The following is a 22,253-nucleotide window of genomic DNA, read 5'->3' on the forward strand; positions in this document are numbered from 1 at the left end:
TACATACGGGACACGCTGAAGCCAAAGACTCCTTCATAATCCTTCATAAGCCTCTTCAGCAGAGTGCTCTTCCCTGCGCCAGAGGGGCCGCTCAGAACTACAGGCCTGGGTCCAGCCATCACGCTGCCAAAGGAGAGAAGGCACGGGGGTCACAATTACGCTCACAACTACTTACAATACTGATTAATATGGACTACACACCATACTGCTTAATATGGACTACACAGCATACTGCTTAATATGGACTACACACCACACAGCATGGGTTGAAGATGATGTACAGTCTATACTCAGTATGGTCCTCCTGTTATTTTGTTTTATGATTTCAATGCATATGAACAGTTTATTGAAATACTTTGATTATAAGCTGTGGGACTGTAATGCTAATTTTAGCTTGAAGACCACCTCTTTGAAAAAAAAACTGCAAGCTCAATCCAGATTAGGTCAGGCTCACGCAAAAACTCCTACTTTAGCCAACCAATCATCTGTGAAGGGGCTAACCTATATGACCAGCTAGTGAGACTATTGGTAAATGGCTCCTCCTCAGGCCTCAAGCTCAAATGCTAATCCAATGATCCTTATAATTAGCCTTTCTTAGTGAGTCTGACAACCTTGCCCAAGCTGTGGAGGACAGCCACAGCCCAAGCTCTGAGACAGACCTGTTTTTGGAGAAAGACAATGTGCTCTGTGAATGCCAAGCCATGTCAACGCTAATGCTGCTTTGTTTAAACTAGATATAAACATGTCACACTGGTCACAAATTGGATTGTTGTCGGTTTGTCTGGCAGAACTCACACAGAACCTCACACATATAGAGTGATGTTATTTGTAGACAGACCGGATATTTATTGTCCACCCTAGGGGCGTGAGTTCATTCATCTGCACTTAGATATATCTTAATGAAGTCAGACCAGGCCAGTGAAGAGGATTACCTGGTATTCTGCCTGATGACATGCCAGACTGATGTGACCTGTGACTTGATGTCTGTCTTATCACACTGTGCTCTACTGTGCTCAAGCACAATATGTTTGTCTGGAACTGTATCCAGGGCAACCGCCAAAGAAATGAGCATCTCTCAAGCACTTGTCATTCAGCCAGCGTGCATCAAGTTCATGCAATGGTAACTCTCTTAGGAACGGCAACTCGTACTCTTTGCATGACCTCGTTGTTGCGAGGGTATTACGGACATGCGCTTATCCTTTTAAGTGTCAGGTGGGCTGACAATTTCTGATCTACTTGACTTGTACTAGGCACTCTGAGATTCATGTGAATATAGAGTGCGTTATAAATTAAATTAATTATTATTATTTATTATTACTACTTGTAGTTTTGATTGCATCAGTGGCCTTACCAACTGGGAAAAACAACACAAAGTAGAGCCTGAACGCGACAGGGTGGACTGCATAATATGAAAATAAGGACATGAATATTTTCTTGTGAAAAGTGTCAGTGAGATCATAAGGTTCTAGATACCTAAGTTGCTTCTTAGATAAATGTCTCAGAATATGTTGAATACCAATGCATTATCCCAGAAAGACATCAAAGCTCTTGACCACTTATAAATACCAACTTAAACATGTAATCCACGTAACCACATAAAGAGCAAAACAAAAGCAGGAGGAAATGTAAATAAGAGGCAGAGTTAGTCACTCTTGTACCTTTTTGGTTGTACCATTTCACAAAAAATAGATATAACTCAACACATTAAACATTCATTCATTACAAAAAACATGAAAAAGACACGTAAAAGAAAGGTTCTCAGTAATGCTAAACGCTGGTTTGACATACAAGTTCCACTCCAATGTGCACACAGTGTGTTTTATCTAGAAGACTTTCATTGTATAGGTTTATCTTGTCATTTATCTGCAGTTTTCCCTCATACATGCCAGAATGAGCAGAACCTTTCCTCTGAAGTTCCCTAGAACCCTGATCACTGAGTGTTCCGTAGTATGGGTGTGAAAAACCCTCCATGAGAAAAAAACTGGCCTTACCTTTTCCAACAGGTGCTTCAGTGAAGAGGCGCTTGAATGGAACTGTTTTGTACCCTTTTAATCCACCACCTCCTCCATTTTAAACCCCACCCAGCGGCAATTAGGCACTCCCCCTATCCAGCCTATCAGAGTGGTGCATTCCGGTTTGTAGTATGGTGTCACACCTACAACTGAGGGATTAACGGAAAGATTAGGCAGGACTTCGGTCTGCCAGCCCCCGTTTCCTCTTTGTTGATTCTGTGGGACAACAAATGCTTATAGACTGGGAAACATACACATGAATGGGGAACAGGAGAAAACAGTCCACGCATTGATCAAATGCACTTATTTCTTATTTTTGTATGTTCTCTTAGCTTCCTTTTCAACCTTTTCTTTTCTTTTGTTATGTTCTTTTATAATGCACTTAACCTTTCTTAATTTATTATTTTTCTATGTTCTTTTATCTGCTCATTTGTAAAGCACTTTGAATTACCAATGTGTATGAATTGTGCTATATGAATACACTTGCCTTGACTTGCCTTAGAAATGATGGAAAATTGAAACCATTAAGTATTTTAATAAAGTATTCTATATAGTATTCTAAGTCATGCAGAGCATGCCGAGCTGTAGTAAAGCAACTTATAAATGCAAGAAAAACAAACACTTTTAATTGTGCTTACAAATATTTTTGTTTCACAACCACCTCCAAAAAAAAGAGCTTGTGGAACAATTAGACTACTGTAAAGTAATCTGAGGATCCTTGGGATATAAATAAGATGCAACACACTCTTCTAAAGTTAGCTGTGGCTATCATCCATATTCCTGGTTCCTGAGCCCATATCGCCCGTTGTACACCAGCCTTCAGCACACATCTCCAGGAGGAAACATCCGCTTTCTTGGCAGCGATGTCTGATAGCAGGACTCAATGACCTTCTGCGTCCTGTGAGACACTGGGTTAATCCCAAGACAACCCAACTGCTCCAGGAAGACAAGAGCTCAAAGTAGTCAGTGAAAGGCCTTGAATCAACAGTTCTCGGCGATCAAACAACTTTATACCTATGATACGACTACTCTATCTCTGTAGTGTTCTTTATTCAACCGGCCCTCCAGCTCCAAGCATGATACCTGGGAGCGTTGCCATGGATAGTGGGGGCTGATACGAGGTGATGATAACATGATTTATTATTCTGCTCCACAGTTCAGTAAATAGGGCCTGAAAGCATTCCAGTAGGATGCATGAATCAGATTAACGTGGCCCAGGGACATATTCTTGCAAAGGGTCCAACATTCCCTGCTACACCCCTGCTAGGAAGGCACTTTCAGGGGGTGCCGGAGGGTGTGTACAGCCAAGTATGAAATAAAGGGGATAAGGTAATGCATAAGAAGTCACTTCAAATCACTTCCAGTTAACAACAAAACTGTTTAATTCAGAGACTAGCCAGAAAATTTTGAAATACAAAATACATCTTCGTCAAATAATGTCTTATTTTCCAAGTGTTTTTTTTTTTTTTTTTTACTATTTAAATGATGACATATTTACATTAAAATATTCTTTTCCAAACTATGAAATACTGAAGAGTTTTAGTACAATATTCTGACATCAGTTGACTATTGCTAAAAATACCACATAAGAGCATTCCCCGCATATAATATCACATTTAAAGAGAAAAACATCTTAAATTCACTTCATAAGGCTTGCCATTGCATGAACACCCATTTTTTTTAAAAGTTTGCCTGTGGATAGAACACAGCATATGGAAAAACAAACAACAACAACAACAAAAAAAAAAAACACCAGAGGCCTTGAGGAACACATGAGTCTCCTGTAGGCAGATTCCTGTTACACACACAGACAGATCTATACACATGGTCATAATCAGTGCTAGGGGATTCTTAGCCTATGGACAATTAAACATCCCATTGGTTAAAACACTTCCCCATCACTGTATTAGTCTAACAAAGACCAGTGCATAAGCATACTAGTTTAAGAGTGGCAGACTATGTAAACCTTAGAATTACAAATAGATTGCTATATGTGATGTGCCTAAGAACTTGGGAAATATGGAGAGCAAAGGGTCTTGTCTATGTTTGATGTACGGAGAATTAAATGCATGAACTCTTTCTCTGTAATTGAGATTGACCTAAGACAGATATTGTCTACCCATGGGCATCTAGACCTGCATAATGAGTAAACCCCTTACATCATTCCACTTAGTAAGTAAGTCCAACATCATCAAATGGTTAGGAATGATGAATATATATTTAAATGCTTTGTGTAGAAAAGTGGAATGGTTATTTCCTGATCTTATGTCAGTAATACATTAAAGTATATTAGAAGGGAAATACCCCCCTGAATAGCTGTGAAACTTCCCTTATTATCCTAATGAGAGAAATAATTAATGTAGTCATCACGATTCCTAGGTGTTTGCATGTTGTCTGCTTATAGACTGGGATATTAAGAATATACATATGTACAAATATATACATGAAATATTGTAAACATTCACCACATAATAATTAATGTGCTTCTCAGACCTATCACTCGGTAAAAACTTGAACAGCAAAATATAGCTGGTAATCTCAATGTGAAGCTGGTTTGCTCAAGAAAAATATGACACATTTAAGAGTTTCTGAAGGAGAAAAGTCAGTCTCCATTCACAGCAAAGTTTAATCGTTGGCAAGCCACGTCTGTCTTCAGGCTCGCAGACAGTAGAGAGTTAATGGAATCAGAGAGGGGACAAAAAGAGACTTGATCCTGTAAAAGTTTATGAACGAAACAGGTTCCCATCACTGCCCCGCCATATTACTGTAATACACGCTTTCCCACACTGCCTTCTTTAGTCCGTGTGGTTCATGAGTCCATGGAGCCGCCTTGGTTAGCGCTGCAGGAGGTTTGGACGGTCAGCACTGGAGTCATGAAGACCTGATGGTCAACACTACAGTGTTACAGGCCTGATACTCAACACTACAGCAGTACAGGCCTGATGGTCAACACTACAGTGTTACAGGCCTGATGGTCAACACTACAGCAGTACAGGCCTGATGGTCAACACTACAGTGTAACTGTCCTGATGATCAACACTACAGTGGTACAGGCCTGATGATCAACACTGGAGAGGTGAAGGCCTGGTGTCCATCACTAGAGAGGTACGGGTCTTGCCAGGTCCTCCTGGAGTGGTAGAGTCCCTGGTAGTTAGCTCTGGACAGGTGGAGGGGGAAGGGGAAACGGGGGATTTGTTGAGCGACAGGCGACAGGCCAGCTGTCCCTCAAATCCGTCTCACAGATACACACGCCGCAGGTCCCCCGGTGACGTGATGGTGTTGCACTGCGGACAAAGCTTCTTAGCCCCCTGAGAATGACCCAGAAAGAAGGAGAGGTGTATTTATAACGTTTCAGAGACTAAATATATGCACTGCCTCTGTTTGACCTCACCTTCCCTTGTATTGTATCGATTCACGGGGGAGCTGAGAATGGTTGGAGTGGACTGTTTGTTCAACATTCACTATATGATGGAGTGAAATTACCTGTCTTGTATTTAATTTGTACCTAATATACGTAAGTCATATATAGTCATTTAAACGTATAGTTTACATATGAAATATTAAACATGACATGCAGTATCAGTGTAAAGGGTGTGGGCATCTCCCACTGTTCCCATGCTCTCCAAATAAGATAGGAAAAATAAATTCATAGTCTAATAGAGTCCTAGTCAAATTCACAGTGTGTGTTTTATTACTCTAATTACAATGATGCATGCCACCCCACCCTCACTCATCTTCCAGCCCCAGTGATCTATAGTCTCCAGGTTTAAGCATGCCACTGCTGCTTGTCCAGTTAAAGTAGTACACATGTATAGATTGTGAATGAATCCATCCTAACACATTTTGTCAGTCTTACCAGGGTCCTCAGCCAGCACTCCTCACAGTGGACATGCCAGCACTGGATAGAGGTGAGAGGTATCGTGTAGCAGTCCTGCAGTGGGACACACAAACATAACAGATGACACTACTGTAATTCAAAACATTTAACACAGTTTGACAAAAAGACATGAAATCAGTTTTTTCTTCTCCCAAAAGCGATTACAATATTGCAATGCCAGTCTCCTGTATCCAGACAATATTGTATTTTTTTGTATCAATATTATTTTATTATTTTAAAATAGAATGGTTGGCGGTCAAAATATTTATCATTGAGCTACCTTGTGGTTTAAAAGCCGCAGAGTGCAGAGCAAAAAGTTAACACTAGGTGGCAGTATATCTCTGTCATTTGCCTATCAGTCATTTTAACCATTGAAAATCTTGTTTAATTACTTAATGACTAACATAAAACTTTGATCATCATCAGCATCAATTACTGATTTAAGTGATTTTAAGTTATTCGTTCAACTGGCTGTCACACTCTCTCTCTCTCCCCTCCTCTCTCTCTCACACACACACACACACAATGCAGATGTCAATCTCACCATGCAGATAAGACACTTGTATCTGTCCCCCCGTGACAGCTGTTTCTCCAGATCCCGAATCCGACACTTCAGGGCCTCAAGTGTGGTCAGACCGGAGTCCTTAGACAGGCTGCAGAGAGAGAGAGAAAGAGAGAACAATTATAAACACATAAACCACACTGTATAAAGCTGCTTTAAATATGTCTTGAGTAAAGCGATGACGCTCGTTGCTGTTTGTTTAGCCAACAGACGATTACGTGGCTACTACCACCACAGGGCCTCTATCTGTGGCCTACTAGCAGCAGGTAAGGCAGGAAGAGGTGTTTTGCTACGGTATCATTAGTAAGCAGTCAGAGCCTTGCTTATCTGTCCAGAGTGAACAACAGCTCTGTATCCCATGTTTGTGCTGAAGTATCGGTGCTTGTGTCAGTGCGGATCAGGTGCTGTTAGCTAGGTCGCCGTTAGGGTCGGTAATTAGGGCTGCAGGGATCGAGGGCGACCAAACGAGCTAGCGTCACAACCATGGCAGCCGCATTAGAGTGGAGCTCAAGCTCTCCTCCCCGCTCCCAGACACCGTGGGACACCTGCCTCCCAGCAGGCAGTCATTTGTCTGGGGCCTGCGCTGCGCCGCGCCGCGAGTCTCGAGTCTCACTTCCCTCCTCACTTACCCGTCGCCACTCATGCATCCACACTTCTCCTCCAATTAAGTTACGCTCCCGCCACTGCAGTGCACACGCGCACACACACACGCACACACACACACACACACACACACACACACACACACACACGCACGCACGCACACACACACACACACACACACACACACGCACACACACACGCACACACACACGCACACACACACACACACCCTCCCCAACCCTAAACCCTCATCTTTCCAAATCCCGGCCGGAAAACTTAGACGAATTCTCCCACATTTAATCACCTCTCAGGAACCCAGGCATGACAGAGAGGTGCTTACAGTGATCCATCATAAACACTCCTTGTAATAGATGAAGAATATATGGGAGTGAGTGGTATGTGTATATATATATATGTATGTGTGTGTGTGTGTGTGTGTGTGTGTGTGTGCATGCATTGTGTGACCAGTGTGTGTACAGCGTGAGTGTGTGTGTGTGTGTGTGTGTGTGTACAGCGTGTGTGTGTGTGTGTGTGTGTGTGTGTGTGTGTGTGTGTGTGTGTGTGTGTGTGTGTGCATGCATTGTGTGACCAGTGTGTGTACAGCGTGTGTGTGTGTGTGTGTGTGTGTGTGCGTGCATTGTGTGACCAGTGTGTGTACAGCGTGTGTGTGTGTGTGTGCCAATGTGTGTTTCCATAAGGGTTGTGTTTGTTGAGTACTATGTAGAGACATTCTGAGCTGTGACCTGTTACAGTATGTATGTACAGTATGTCTGCTTGCTATTAACAAGTATAGGGTTGTAGTATCATGATGAGACACTAAGTGCTGTGTGTGTGTGTGTGTGTGTGTGTGAGTGTGTGTGTGTGACTGCCTAAAATTGAGATAACCCTGCACCCTATCTGTAATGAACAAGACATATTTTTTCTGTTAGGCAGAGTGACATTGATATATTATTTTTCTGGGGGGGTAGGGGTGGGGGGGGTCTGTGTGAAAAATCTAACTTTGCCTTCCTTATCACAGACGTGTGTAAATGAATGTGGTCCTGTGTGAAAGTCATTTGCTCCTGTCACAATGGGCCCAGCTGCTCTCTGAGGCTAAGCCATGAGATGGGAGGGGAGGAGGAGGAGGAGGAGGAGGAAGTTTCCCTGTCATTTATAAATCTCAGACAGATTAAATTATTCACCACCATACATGGACATTGAGCATGAAATTTAGCAGCAATCATACTGGCACCATTCACCAACTCATTTATCATGAGGCTAGAAGGAGAGGGCAGACACACACACACACACACACACACGCACGCACACGCGCACACACACACACACACACACACACACACACACACACACACACACACACACACACACACACGCACACGCGCACACACACACACACACACACACACACACAGACACGCACACACGCACACAGACACACGCACACACACGGCAGTAGTATTATTATAAAACAAATTTTACACTAATAAAATAACAGCCTGTCCCTATTTCCTTGATTAATGGGACCATCACACTGATAGATTGCCCTCTCCCAAACGCTAGCGTGTCTCGGGCCGGCTCCCCTGCAGGCTTTGGGAAGGTGAAGGCGAAGGCAGCGTCTTTTTACAGTCGAGGGTCAGGTTGGGTTGGCAGACGGCTCACTGCTTACCCGACTGAGATGGAAAAATCTCTCCTATTTGCACTCCGCAGTCACATGTTCAGTGCTGGTCGTCTCCAAAAACCAGAATGCAACTATTAGCATGATCTCCTCATCCCCGGGAGGACGCAGGGGCTGTTAGAAAATTTGCTGTGGCGTTACTTTTCTCCCTGTGTTGGCTTAGCTTGTCCAGAGAGTTTGGATGGGTGAGTGGGGTGAGTGGTGGTTCTTACAGAGGCCTCTGTCTCTGCTGTCCCATTCGGACATGACTGATCCATCACCCCCCCCCCCCCCCCTGTCATTTCACAGTTCACCTGTCTAGCCCTGAATACTCTTTATGCATCCAGCCACCCCAGCGTCCCTTCCTCTAACCGGTTTGCCCCATGCGTGACACTCATTGGCCTCAACCTAACAGGGCAAGTCCCTTTGTGTGTGTTTGTGTGTGTGTGTGTGTGTATTTGTGTTAGAGGGATTGGGTTGTGCACATACAGTGTGTGTGATTGCGTGTAAGTGTGTACATACATGCATGCACGTGTGTGTGTGTGTGTGTGTGTGTGTATGTATGTGTGTAAGTCAATCTGCAGAGGAACACTCACATTTCACTCACATCCCTTTGTGTGTGTGTGTATTTGTATTAGAGGGGTTGTGGGGTGTGCACATACAGTGTGTGTGATTGCGTGTAATTGTGTACATACGTACATGCATGCACGTGTGTGTGTATGTGTCTGTCTGTGTCTGTGTGTGTGTGTGTGTGTGTGTGTGTGTGTGTGTGTATGTGTCTGTCTGTGTGTGTCTGTGTGTGTGTGTGTGTGTGTGTAAGTGTATGTGTCTGTCTGTCTGTGTGTGTGTGTGTGTGTGTGTGTGTGTGTGTGTGTGTGTGTGTGTGTGTGTGTGTGTGTGTGTGTGTGTGTGTGTATGTGTCTGTCTGTCTGTGTGTGTGTGTGTGTGTGTAAGTGTTTCTGCAGAGGAACACTCACATTTCTATGTTGCTGTTTTTACAAGTGCTCTGCAGGAGGTTTGTGCTGCTGCTGTCCAGTTTGCTTTTGTCTCCGTTGCTCGTCGATGGAGCCTCTGTGACCGAAGAGTGTTGATCAGTCACAAAAAGTACCGTAAAAAAAAATCATATAAAATCATATACTCAGCACAGATACACTTCTGCAGCCAACATGATCACAGGTGTATTTGTGTTTGTGACTCACCCTCGATCGTCCACTTAGGGCGCTCAGAGTGACCGCTGCAGGGAGGTGTCACACCACCACTGAAATAGCATGGAAAGAGGTTTCAATTAATTTAAGCTGTACTTGGTACACTTTGTACACTCCATATCCCATAGAGACCGGTGCAGGGACCTACTTTAACATTACTGCTCTCTGTGCTTCTCTGTCTTCTGCCTTCCGCCCGCCTTCTCCTGAACACGGAATGATGTCAACCTCGGTGTATCTACACGCAAACGTTAGGGATACACGACGGACTGCAATCGTTTCACCATGTAACCCACACTACAGTCTTTCTCCCCCCCAGGTATCTATTCACTGTGTAAGTCATGACATGCAAATGAGTTAAACCAGTTATCATTATTTATGTGTCAACCATATGCTTCATCACTTTCAGTGACATAGTGTGTTTGTAATGTTTACTAAACCTTGATTGTTTACATGTGACAGATGAGGATTGATTCAATTTGTTTAATGGCAAAAAATGTGTGTAGAATTTAATAGGCCACCAATCCACTTTATCACACAACAATGTGTTCATAATTTCACCATTGGGCTTTACTAACATAAATGTAAGTAAAATAATCCACAGGGAATTGGGGTGGGGGGGTGGTTCGTAAAACGGTACGTGACAAATTACATACTGTATGTGGCCTTTTGAGAAGTGAACTTTCTCCACAAAAACAGAGTGTTAGAGAGTGGTTTGGTGGACTGATTACAGCTCTGTCTATTTTACAGATGTTCTTTTCTGAATGAAGGTGAAATGTCTATGACCATCATGATTGGATAACATTACTGGTTGTCAAAGAATTGATGTGGCATTCATGTTGCTACTGTCCAGTCTCTCAAGTGACTGCTACAATATTCTTCAACAAGCACTAGAATTGACATATTGCATTGACATATTAAATTGGCAATTGTTAGTGACATAGATGTCTAGAAAATAATATTCAGTTACTTGGAGACATTATTAATGTTGGAGACATTATTGATAAATGATTGTGAGTGAAAGAGATACAGTAAAAAAATAAAACTTGGATAAAAGGAATACAAGTTTTTATATTGACAACATGACCTCACACCATGACATATCTGTTGACGTAATTATTTACTTTTGAGTCATAAACTAAGCATTTTGAGTGAGTTACTGGCTTTTGCAGGTAATCCACTGTGTGGTGCTGTTTGTACGAATTGAAGAAATGTATTTATTGTTTTGATGTTGATGTTGATGATTTGAGAAATGCACCAAAGCGACTGAGAAAAAGTGTTTACTTTTGTGAAAAAAAAAACAATTGAGAGCCACTCAACCACCATTTAAGTATCGGTCCCATATCGATCAAAGAGCTGTGTAAGTGGTGTTGAGGAGATGATCTGAGGTCAGTGTCCGCTGTGAGAAGGATACTGTGCTTTGCCGTACTCCAGAGTGTCATCTCCGTCCACGTCCAGGTCTGCGTCACTGTCGTGGTTCTCTTTAGAGGTGCTGCTCACAAACCCAACACCTACAGATAGGAAAGGGTTAGAAAATGGCATCGGTAAATACAGTGGAACCAAAGGAAAATAGATTCATGGTCATGAGAAATACACTTCAAATGGCCTGTGTGAAATACACGTCTGGATACACATTAACAGAGCCTCATTCTCCACCTCTGATGTTACATGGGTCACCTTTGTTGCATGACCCTAAAGGAAATGTGTCCTTTGTTTACATTTTTTACAATAACTGGTAAATAGATGCACATGTCCACACAGTGGCCCCAGAAGTGCCAGTAGTGGCATGTCTGTCCCGTCATATGGGGGTGGGGGGAGGGTCCTGAGGGGGATGATGGGTGAGCTGCCCCCCCCCCCCCCTCCTCCAGCACACACTGGACCTGATCCTGGTCTATCTCTCCCTTTAACCCATCAATCCTGCCAATATAATCCCTCTTGAAAAGGTCACCACCAATCCAGATGCCCTTCAATCACATTATGCACACCACTGCACACACACTCATACACACACACACACACACACACACACACACACACACACACACACACACACACACACACACACACACACACACACACTCACACACACACACACACACACACACACTCACACGCCCACTGGCTGACCGTGCCAGAGGAGATAATGTCTGTGACACCCAAACATACATAAACACATGCGCGCGTGCACACAATGCAACTAACACACACACATGCGCGCGTGCACACAATGCAACTAACACACACACGAGAAAACAAAAACGCACAAAATCACAAAACACACATAACTAAAGATTGGTTAAAAACCCGAATTAACAAATATATATATATATATATATATATTCAAACTACTATACTACTAGATAAAATAAATGTAATAGAATAAAATAAATAAATTGAATTTGAGATATACGTAGTAGCAAATTAAATGTAGAATGTGCATTGTGCATTGCCACTCATAAGCTTCCCTTTCCAGCACAGGGGGGAGTCATTCTATATTGCTGTTGCCGTGGGCAGGAATGTGGTGGGCAGGAATGTGGTGGGCAGGTGGGCTATTGCAGTGGGCAGGAATGCCTTGTAGCAGTTTGTGCAACATCCTTCCCTCAACAACCAACTCTAGGGGCTCCAGTAAAGTTCCCTGCACAGGGCCAGCCTTCTTCATCAACTTGTTCAGTTTCTTAGTGTCACTGCCTCAATCTGCTGCCCCAGTCAGGTAAAAAAAAATATGCAACATCTTGGTGCACACATCGAAGGACCGCAGCTTCGTCAAGAAGTAGAGTCTGCTCGGTCCCTCCCTGTAGGCAGCCTCTGTGTTACATTTCCATGGTGTTCAGCTTAGTCCTGGTCCTCTTAAAATCAACAGCAGTCTCCTTGGCCACATTTAAGAGGAGGAGGTTGATTCTCACTCCGCACCACAAAGTGGTCCACCAGTTCCCTGTACTCAGTCTCCTATCCACCACTGACACACCCTACAACTGCAGAAGGTGACACATTTATGGTGTAACGCAAAAAAGCAGGTGCCTCCTGCTGTTCCAGGTCACCCCTGCCTCTGCCGGGCACCCCCCCCCCCAGAACTAATCCTGCTGAAAAAAGCCAGTTGATGTGCGGCTGATAGGACACCTGGACACAAGACGCCCGAGACCTCCCAGCCAAGGACAGATTCCTGTTCGATCGCAGCCTCACAGGCCCTCTCATTCCCCATTTCAGTGGACGATAACGTCTGTGTGCGCTCTGCCTGTCTTCTCTCTCTTAGAGGTTGAGGGAAAGGCAGAGGGTTTCTTCATGCTATCTAGCCCTGGCCTCTCATTACAACTACAGGTTTCACAGACATGTGGCTGAAACTGTAAGGTTTTACTAGAGGTTTGTGGGTATACATTCTTGTGGGTATAACAGCAGGAGAAGAATACTCGAGCTGGTGTGACGGTGAAGTAGATCATGCCATTTTATCTTTGCTCATTGGCTAATTTATTACACCCTATATGATCTTTCTGACCTTGATATTAAAGGTGCTGTGTGTGGGATTTAGTGCCATCTAGCGGTGAGGTTGCAGATTGCAACCAACTGACTACCCCTCTGTCACCCCTCCCTGTCCAAGTGTGTACGGTGGGCGTCAGTTGCCCTCTCTAGAGCCAGTGTTATAGTTTGTCCGTTCTGGGCTACTGTAGAAACATGCCGTTGCAATATGGCGAACTCTGTGAGAGAGGGCCCGCTCCCTATATAGCTAGGAAGGGCTCATTCTAAGCTAACGAAAAAACTACGATTTGTAACTACAGGTGATTATACAAACATAGAAAAAATTATTATGAATACTATCTTCCATATAGTATTTCCATTTCAAGAGATCCCCCTAAAACCTACACATTGTACCTTTTAAGGTTTGACCTCTAAGCAAATCTTTAATAAATCATGGGCCTCATGGAAGGAGATTGTTCTGGCTGTAGTCAGTGTTCTATTATTGTAATGATTATAGTGATTTGAATTACATTACATTTTGATTACATATTACATTATAGTGCTAATAATGACTATACAACAATGATCTTTTACATGATCAGTATCAATACTTAGAGGAAAAATGGCTATACAATGGACAGGCTTGTTACGAAACTTTAGCACCCCATTCAGTGCCTGTAGTCGATTGGCAAACCGTGTGGCGCTGGAGTTCCTTTGATAGGCCACAGGCACTGAATGGGTTGCTACATCAGAGACTGGAAGGAGACAGAGGTAAAACACTGACTGTCCAAACAGACATTTTCTACAGTTCCTTTTACAGTTATTTAGGTAAACAGACACAGGTGTATCTCTGTAGGATATCCTTTCCATGTTGTCAGACCCTAATAATAACATTTACGAGCCTGTCAGTGGCGAGAAGAAGCGGTTTTCTTTGACTTGCTGAGTGCTGAGTTCAAACAGAAAGGATGGCATTGTTTGATGAGCTGGGGGAGCGTTTGGTTGAGTCTGGCGCATACCTTTAATTCCCCTGAGGAATGAGGCCATGTGCAGCCTCTTCTTCTCACTCCAGACATAGTCCTCCCTGCCAATGTCCACAGAGACGTCCTCTCCCACACACACACCGTCTCTCTGTTAGGGAACACACACGCACACACACACACACACACACACACACACACACACACACACACACACACACACACACACACACACACACACACACACACACACACACACACACACACACACACACACACACACATAAATCAAAAGGTGCATGGTCATACACACACAAACAAAACACACATACTTATGTACACATCCATACCTGCACAAGAACTGAAAATAAGCAAAAAGCCTTGAATGTACATTAACATAAAAACACACACTGAGTATTGACACTGTGTGCGATTTTTTTTTTAATACGTTTTTTTTTCCACATAGGTTCACATTCACTTACTGGAGAAAAGAGAGAAGAACAATAACGTTTTTATAGCTAGATGTGGGTGGGTTCAGCACACAGTATGCTGGTCCTTCTAAATGCCCCCGCTGGTCCTACTGTCCCAGTCATCCAGCTGGCTTATCCATCATGTGTGTGTGTGTGTGTGCGTGTGTGTGTATGTGTGCATGTGTGCGTGAGTGTGTGTGCGTGTGTGTGTGTGTGTGTGCATGTGTGTGTGTGTGTGTGTGTGTGTGTGTGCGCGTGTGTGTGTGTGTATGTGTGCATGTGTGCGTGAGTGTGTGTGCGTGTGTGTGTGTGTGCATGTGTGTGTGTGTGTGTGTGTGTGCGTGTGTGTGTGTGTGTGTGTGTGTGTCTGTGTGTGTGTGTGTGCGTGTGTGTGTGCGTGTGTGTGTGTGTGTCAATGTCTGAGCTGAACATGACAGCTGCCAGGGGACGCATCCTGTCTGATCTCACCTGCCCATCAAGCCCGGGCCCCAGCAGAAACCTGTGATCTGTAAATGTGAGAGCCTTCCACTGCGGGGAGGCTTGTAGTCAGGTGGCTTAATGCTAAATTTAGGCTCGATCGTGACAAGAGTGATAAAAGCATGAAATTTGGCACACAATTAGCTTATATCCTACTAAAACATATTAGAAGGGGTGCCCAAGTGAAACTGCTCATTTTTTCGTTTTAATGAGATATTAAGTTTTGACCTAAATCAAGATATGCGTTACCTGTGGTCCGATTTTCAAAACGGTTATTTTGCCTAGAAATGCTTACCAAATAAGTAATAAATCAGTTATTTATGCATGTTTGTGTTTTCTTGTTTGTTTTTGATATCCACTAGTTTAAACAAATGTCCCTTTAAGTAGCAAAACAGACAAAAAGACTTGTGCCCGTGCGCGCGCTCATCCAAGATGGCGGGAAAGACGTAATTCTGCTATATCTGTTAGGTAAAACCGTTATTTTACCACCATTTAAAACCATATTTGCATTTGTATATTTTATATGTATAAGGACTGTAATATTTTATTAAAGATTTGCTTCAACATCATTAAAATAGCACCAACAAAGGCGCATTACAGTACCAGTAGGCTACCGCAGAAAAAGGTACATTTGGCGCAGATTGAGCGTGTCTTTTCGCACATCAAAACTGATCATATGAGGAATGTGCTGTTATAAATAGCTCTACGATTTGCTCTCTGGACAATCACATTAATACATTGGCTTGCATCTCAACTTTTCTTGAACACATTTGCAACGTGAGCAGCGCTGTTTGCAGGTGCACGTAATCAGCTCTCTGCATACAGTATAGACACTTGGGGATAGTCATCCAAACCTAATGCTAACATTGCCGTGAAGTGGTGTTATTTTGCAGGCTGGAACGGAAACTGAACTTGTGCTTATTGCAACTGCAGAGACCGTTACATAGCTCTTTGGTTATCCTTGGTGCTCTGTTCCACACGGCAGAACTAGTGGGGGCCTATTTTCGCCAGGCACACTTTCTGTTGTAAACTGAAAGATGCTGATACCAGTTCCGTGAAATGAGGAGACTGATGTCGTGGAGCTGGGATTGTGAGCAATGGACCTCATTCTCGCACATTTTGTTAAGTGTCTTTAATATCTTCAACCTAAGAAAAGATCTCCACCGGTCATGAATGCCTGGAAATGTGTTCTTAAACGGCCAAAGTGTGCACTGATTCTTAAATTGAACGAGCGTTCCCGTTTTCTTTCTTTATTTATTTATCACGAAGCCTCGTAGAATCATGACTATAAATGTGAAACGTAATTGTTAATGATACAAATATTCTTGTATTTATTATTATTATAATTATTGATGCCTGTAGAATTCATGTGAACGCACTCATCAACGATTTATCACAAATTCAGCCCTTAAGAACATGAGCGCACTCCAATCTGGCCTTGTAGCGCTCGCAAAGAGACGTCTCTAGCCAGTATTCTATCTCAATGATACGATCATAGGAAACAGAAATGCCCATTTGGTATATCTTTTCTATCAATGTCTTACTTCTAGTGGAGCTATGCATATTTAGCCCAACATATAGTGGTAGGGGTGGCTCACGAGATGCTGAAATGCGAGTTTGGCCAGTTTTGGCCAAACATGCCTGGCTTTCAGACTTCTCTTGATCCTCTATGTTGAGACCATAAAGAATGATAGAAACGAGAGACTTTAAGCTTGACGGTTAATATTTTGAATGGCAGTCCATTGGAAAGCACCCAGAAAAAATAAATCCTTTGTGTGCAAAAATGTCTTTCCTTAGCCTACAATTGTTGCAGGCCGCGCTAGAATTTCGGCGTCTTCTGAAAAGTTGTGTTGTTTCAAAGTATCCTTCAATAGCCTGCTTATTGCATCCCGGAAATCTAAAACGGTGTTTCTTCCATCAGTTTGTTCTTAAAGAGTCTCTTTGTAATGTTCTAACAAGACATTGATTAACCTGGTTTTATTTATAGTTTTCTTAACTCCAATATCTTCAAGCCTCTTGATGTACAACGACAGCTCAGAAAGTTTAAACATATGAGTTCCTTTTTTAATAGCTACATTCTTCTATGTACTCGATAAGCTCGATAAATGCTATTCACTTGTTAATTTTTCATCATCACATTTGTCAATTTATAACAGCACATTCCTTATATGATCAGTTTTGATGTAGGAAAAGACACGCTCAATCTGCTCCAATTTTACCGTTTTTCTGCGGTAGCCTACTGGTACTGTAATGCGCCTTTGTTGGTGCTATTTTAATGATGTTGAAGCAAATCTTTAATAAAATATTACAGTCCTTATACATATAAAAGATACAAATGCAAATATGGTTTTAAATGGTGGTAAAATAACGGGTTTTACCTAACAGATATAGCAGAATTACGTCTTTCCCGCCATCTTGGATGAGCGCGCGCACGGGCACAAGTCTTTTTGTCTGTTTTGCTACTTAAAGGGACATTTGTTTAAACTAGTGGATATCAAAAACAAACAAGAAAACACAAACATGCATAAATAACTGATTTATTACTTATTTGGTAAGCATTTCTAGGCAAAATAACCGTTTTGAAAATCGGACCACAGGTAACGCATATCTTGATTTAGGTCAAAACTTAATATCTCATTAAAACGAAAAAATGAGCAGTTTCACTTGGGCACCCCTTCTAATATGTTTTAGTAGGATATAAGCTAATTGTGTGCCAAATTTCATGCTTTTATCACTCTTGTCACGATCGCGTTGTTAAGCCACCTGACTATTGGGACCACAGGGGACCCGGGGCCAAAGATATGGCATGACAATTATTCCTCCAAGAAGAGGACATGCCCTTGAGTACCGCGATACAAGGAGCCCCCACAGTCTACAGTAGAAAACTCCTAACTAAGCTAAAAAACAAACAAACACACAATCTTCTGACATCACATACAAGTGTAACAGCACGCACACGCACACCCACACACACACACACACGCACACGCACACACACACACGCACACACACACACACACACACACACACTCATGCACACACATGCACACACACACACGCACACGCACACGCTTACACACTTGTATCCCAACCACACTGTGCATCTCCAGAACTGGGATTTACCGTACCTGGCTCTCCTCAGTCTTCTGTCTCTTTCCAAGCTTCCCGATCCGCACTGAGAAAGAAACACAGAGTTATGTGAGCTATAAACACACAAACAAGCACACACACATAAACATCACTCCTCTTGCGTCTGTCAGCAGAACAGATAAAAGACTGAGGTTGGAACCGACGTGTCCAGGATCCAGGATTAAGCAGGAAAAAAACATACTCGAGACAAGGACACATCAATTAATAAACAAATTCAGTTCAATTTCAATTTTGTTTTTCCCTTATGTGGAAACTAAAAATGGCTAAAGGTTAGCTGCTGATATTTCATGCTTCTGTTTCATGAATCCTAAATAGAATTTAAAAAACTAATTTACGAAGCATTTATAAACATTTACTATACATCCATAAATATATCTTAGGAGGTAAAACTTTGCAGAATTCTTTATTGTCTTCGCTTGCAGCAAACAGAGACAGGACTGATTCAACAACTGAGAATCAGTAGATCTGCCTCTCAGATAGGCCTTCTTGGCTCGATGTTTGAGTTGATGTGGCACCCCACAGAGAAAAATACCAATGGACAACCAGGTCTGAAGATGTGATGCTATCTCATTCCATTACAGTACAAAAGCTTTCAATATTTGCAAGCCTCTATACTATTTTCTTTTTTCCCTTTTTCAGTATTATAAATTGTTCCTTTATTTGTTATCTTCAAAATTGATGTCCTCCTTCATATATGAAAAGAGCACACACACACACACACACACACACACACACACACACACACACCGAAGACGAAGGTACCACGATTAACACAGCGGAACGAAAGCTTTTACTTCATAATTTGGGGCCGATTTTTTCGGACAGAAAATTGTGAGTGGGGGCATTAATTTTAAGGTGCGTGCGATTATAACAGGGGAGCTGGGAGGGTCCGGGGGCAGGGAGTAGTGGCCATAACTCCAGCAGTGGTCAGGGTCCAACAACCCCTCTAATCACAGTACCAGAGCTGATGATAGAGCAGGGGCTCATTAGCTCAGAGAGAGAGAGAGAAAGAGAGTGAGAGAAAGAGAGAGAGAGAGAGAGGGAGAGAGAGAGAAAGAGAGAGAGAGAGAGGGTGAATCTGAAGAGGCTGATTAATTGGCCATAAGAGGAGACCCCTCACACCTCTTGTGCATCTTTTGTGTCGTAATGATCAGCCCCATATAGATTAATAGCTCACATCAATGGCATGGGATTGAACAGTGCCAGTTAAATTGTCTTTGAGGTGTGGCTGCACATATAGATATATGGGAGTCAGGCATAAAGAGGAACAAAGAGGTGGTCCATTAACTTGATTCCCATGCACAGCTTTGGGCAATGGTGTCAGTGATTAGGTTAACGTGATTCCCACCTGAACACAGGAAATGAATATATACGACAAATAAATGTTATAAATGTTACGTTATTTGAATTTGAAATTTATAAATAGCAAAAATATCAATTATAGACACTGTTTATTAATACTTCAGATTGTAATTTTGAGCACCTCACTATAAGACATATACATTTTTTCACACCTCACCTCACCTAGATATTTTGAAAAAGAATAGGATGTTTATGTTTTTATGTTAAATAGATGTGTCTGTAATGTTAGTAATGCCAGGACAGACTTAAACTTAATTTTCATTCTAGATTATACCCTATATTTATTCTATTATTATTTGGTTTTTGTACTATTATTTTCCTACTGAAATCCTGCTTGAAAATCTTTATAATGAATATTTTACACTTCCATTACACTTCACTTCTTCACACTAATGATTGGATCTGTGGCCCTTCCTCGAGACGCAGGAGTGGGGACAGAGAGGGCGAGGGCCTTACCAGCTGGAGCGGAGCAGCGGGGGAGGGGGAGGGGGAGGGGGCCTCCGTCGCGTGGCCGTGAGGCCACTTTCACACCCTCTTTGGCGTAGCACCTGCACCAGCAGAGGTCATCAACTGTTAACATATCAAGAGGTCAAGGGTTAATAGATCCTCTGCTCGTGGAGGTGCTAGGTCAGGAGAGACAGAAAGAGAGGGCGAGAGAGAGAGAGACAGAGAGAGAGAGAGAGAGCCAGAGAGAGAGAGGGAGAGAGAGAGAGAGAGACAGAGAGAGAGAGAGAGAGAGAGGAAGGCTCGGGCGCGGTAGGGGCATGTAACCATGACAACAGCACGCCATAGTTTTCTGTGCCGTGGGTTTGTTGTATAGTCCTGTTGTGCTCCAGTGATTATGGTGATATTCTCATCTTGTCTAACATTATACAGGTCCCTTCGTACACTTTTATTTGTTTTATTTGATGGTGAGGTGAGGATGGTGTTTTCTAAAACCTATATATTGTCTTGTCTATCACAGATTTTTTTTGTTGTAATCAATTTTAAGCTATTTTCATCTTACATTTCATTTATGTATTTAGTAGAGAACACTGTGCATTTGATCCCTGAAGGACTTTCCCTGCGTAAAATCATTACACCTTGAACAGTGCACACTGGTGACACACTGTTACGACGGAGAAGCCGTTACGACGGAGACGCTGACTGATGCCATTCTTTCTGCTTGTGTGTACTGGTTGTGTGGAACAGTGGAAATCGGTTTCAGTGAGAACCCTGCTCACACTTAGACGTCTTTCTAATATATCTGTCCAACATGCCCTCTTAACCCTTCAGGCTACCGGCATATATTAGGCAGTCAGCAATAACTCTCAATTAACCTAAAAGCAAATTAGGTATGAAAATCATTTTGTGGATTTAAGTAATCATTACCAAAATATTTGCAGATTAGGTTTAAAAAGAAAAAAGAATCACAATGGAAGTATAGAATGCTATGATCAAATTATATATAAAAAAAGAAAAAACAAAGAAAGGTTGATAATTTGAAATGATATGACACTGCTGCATGCATACTCACCTGAACATTACATTGAACATTTAGAAGATTGAGAAACCAAACCGTTATGACACAAATATTTAAGGGATGGTTACGTACCAAACCGTAATGACACAAATATCAAAGGGTTGGTTACATACCATTCAGCCTTGTTTGTCTGTTTGCCCTCACTCGCAGAAAAGTCTGTAAAATTACAAATCACAAAATTTAAATACAATTTTATTTTCAAACTGAGTCATATAATGTTATTCTAAAATCTTGTTCTCTTTATAAAAACATTAAAGCTGAGATGCAATATTAGGTGAATCTCTTTCACACTGAGCATATTCAGTTACGCAATTATTCGATAATAAAAAAAATTCTTTGTGGCCACCATAGGTTCTGTGAAGCAGGAAATGATCAGTCTGCCTCCTTTCTATAAGCCAATCAGGAGAGCAATTTACAAAAAGCACAGCATGAGAATGCAAAGCAGAGTCAATACTATGAACAGACTGAAGGAGTACAGAGGGACTTTAGGCAGAAGCCTAAAAGAAAGGGATGAAACCATATACCCTTTTTAGTTCTTAGTGCGTTCCAACCTCCACCTGAATCGCATACTGCACTGTCAATATTTAAATTGAATGGGAGCCTGCATGAACTCTGATACCATTTAGCATTTAGACCCTTTGTCCCGCATCCCACATATTTAGATAATGTCCCGCATTTTAATCGGTGATTTGGTTTTTAATTGTCAGAAATAAGAACACATGGAAGCGTTCTTTTACCCGCCCATCACACGAGTCGCTTATGGCGTTGCAGCATAGTTCCCACCCTATTTAATAGCGCCACGTCAAAAGTAGCAGCCTGGCTCATACAAAAGCAGCCTAGCCAAGCTTTTCTTAAAAGCCTGGCTTTCATCCAATGGCTAAATGGAGAAGACAGCAGTGCAGGCGGTCATCAAGAGGCTTTGACAGCCATCAATC

The 22,253-nt window shown here is 42.4% G+C and overlaps 2 protein-coding genes across 15 annotated transcripts in view; both read right to left on the reverse strand.

Annotated features, from left to right (window-relative positions):
* The window catches only part of guk1b (guanylate kinase 1b), a 36,395-nt gene extending 34,310 nt beyond the window's left edge, over window positions 1-2,085 (reverse strand). For 11 of the 14 annotated variants that reach the window (XR_004164417.2, XR_004164418.2, XM_031574486.2 and 8 more), the window contains exons 1-2: window positions 1,992-2,084; window positions 8-123 (exon numbers count right to left, since the gene is read on the reverse strand). Coding sequence is in view for 12 of the 14 variants with exons in the window: in XM_031574486.2 (XP_031430346.1) it covers window positions 8-119 (112 nt within the window). In the remaining 2 variants the exon portion in view is untranslated. Of the gene's footprint in view, window positions 1-7; window positions 124-253; window positions 305-1,991 lie in introns of those variants that run through there. The other 3 variants (XM_031574485.2, XM_031574496.2, XM_031574495.1) reach the window with 2 other exon arrangements.
* Window positions 2,086-4,821: 2,736 nt separating this feature from the next.
* The window catches only part of rnf220b (ring finger protein 220b), a 54,698-nt gene continuing 37,266 nt past the window's right edge, over window positions 4,822-22,253 (reverse strand). The window contains exons 6-17 of the mRNA XM_042708999.1: window positions 21,432-21,474; window positions 18,413-18,459; window positions 14,377-14,488; window positions 11,325-11,421; window positions 10,062-10,148; window positions 9,908-9,966; window positions 9,686-9,779; window positions 6,398-6,542; window positions 5,869-5,943; window positions 5,253-5,320; window positions 5,064-5,169; window positions 4,822-4,893 (exon numbers count right to left, since the gene is read on the reverse strand). Of these exons, the coding sequence (XP_042564933.1) occupies window positions 4,822-4,893; window positions 5,064-5,169; window positions 5,253-5,320; window positions 5,869-5,943; window positions 6,398-6,542; window positions 9,686-9,779; window positions 9,908-9,966; window positions 10,062-10,148; window positions 11,325-11,421; window positions 14,377-14,488; window positions 18,413-18,459; window positions 21,432-21,474 (1,005 nt within the window). The remainder of the gene's footprint in view (window positions 4,894-5,063; window positions 5,170-5,252; window positions 5,321-5,868; window positions 5,944-6,397; window positions 6,543-9,685; window positions 9,780-9,907; window positions 9,967-10,061; window positions 10,149-11,324; window positions 11,422-14,376; window positions 14,489-18,412; window positions 18,460-21,431; window positions 21,475-22,253) is intronic.

This window comes from Clupea harengus, chromosome 10 (assembly GCF_900700415.2).
Source record: "Clupea harengus chromosome 10, Ch_v2.0.2, whole genome shotgun sequence".
Classification (NCBI taxonomy): domain Eukaryota; kingdom Metazoa; phylum Chordata; class Actinopteri; order Clupeiformes; family Clupeidae; genus Clupea; species Clupea harengus.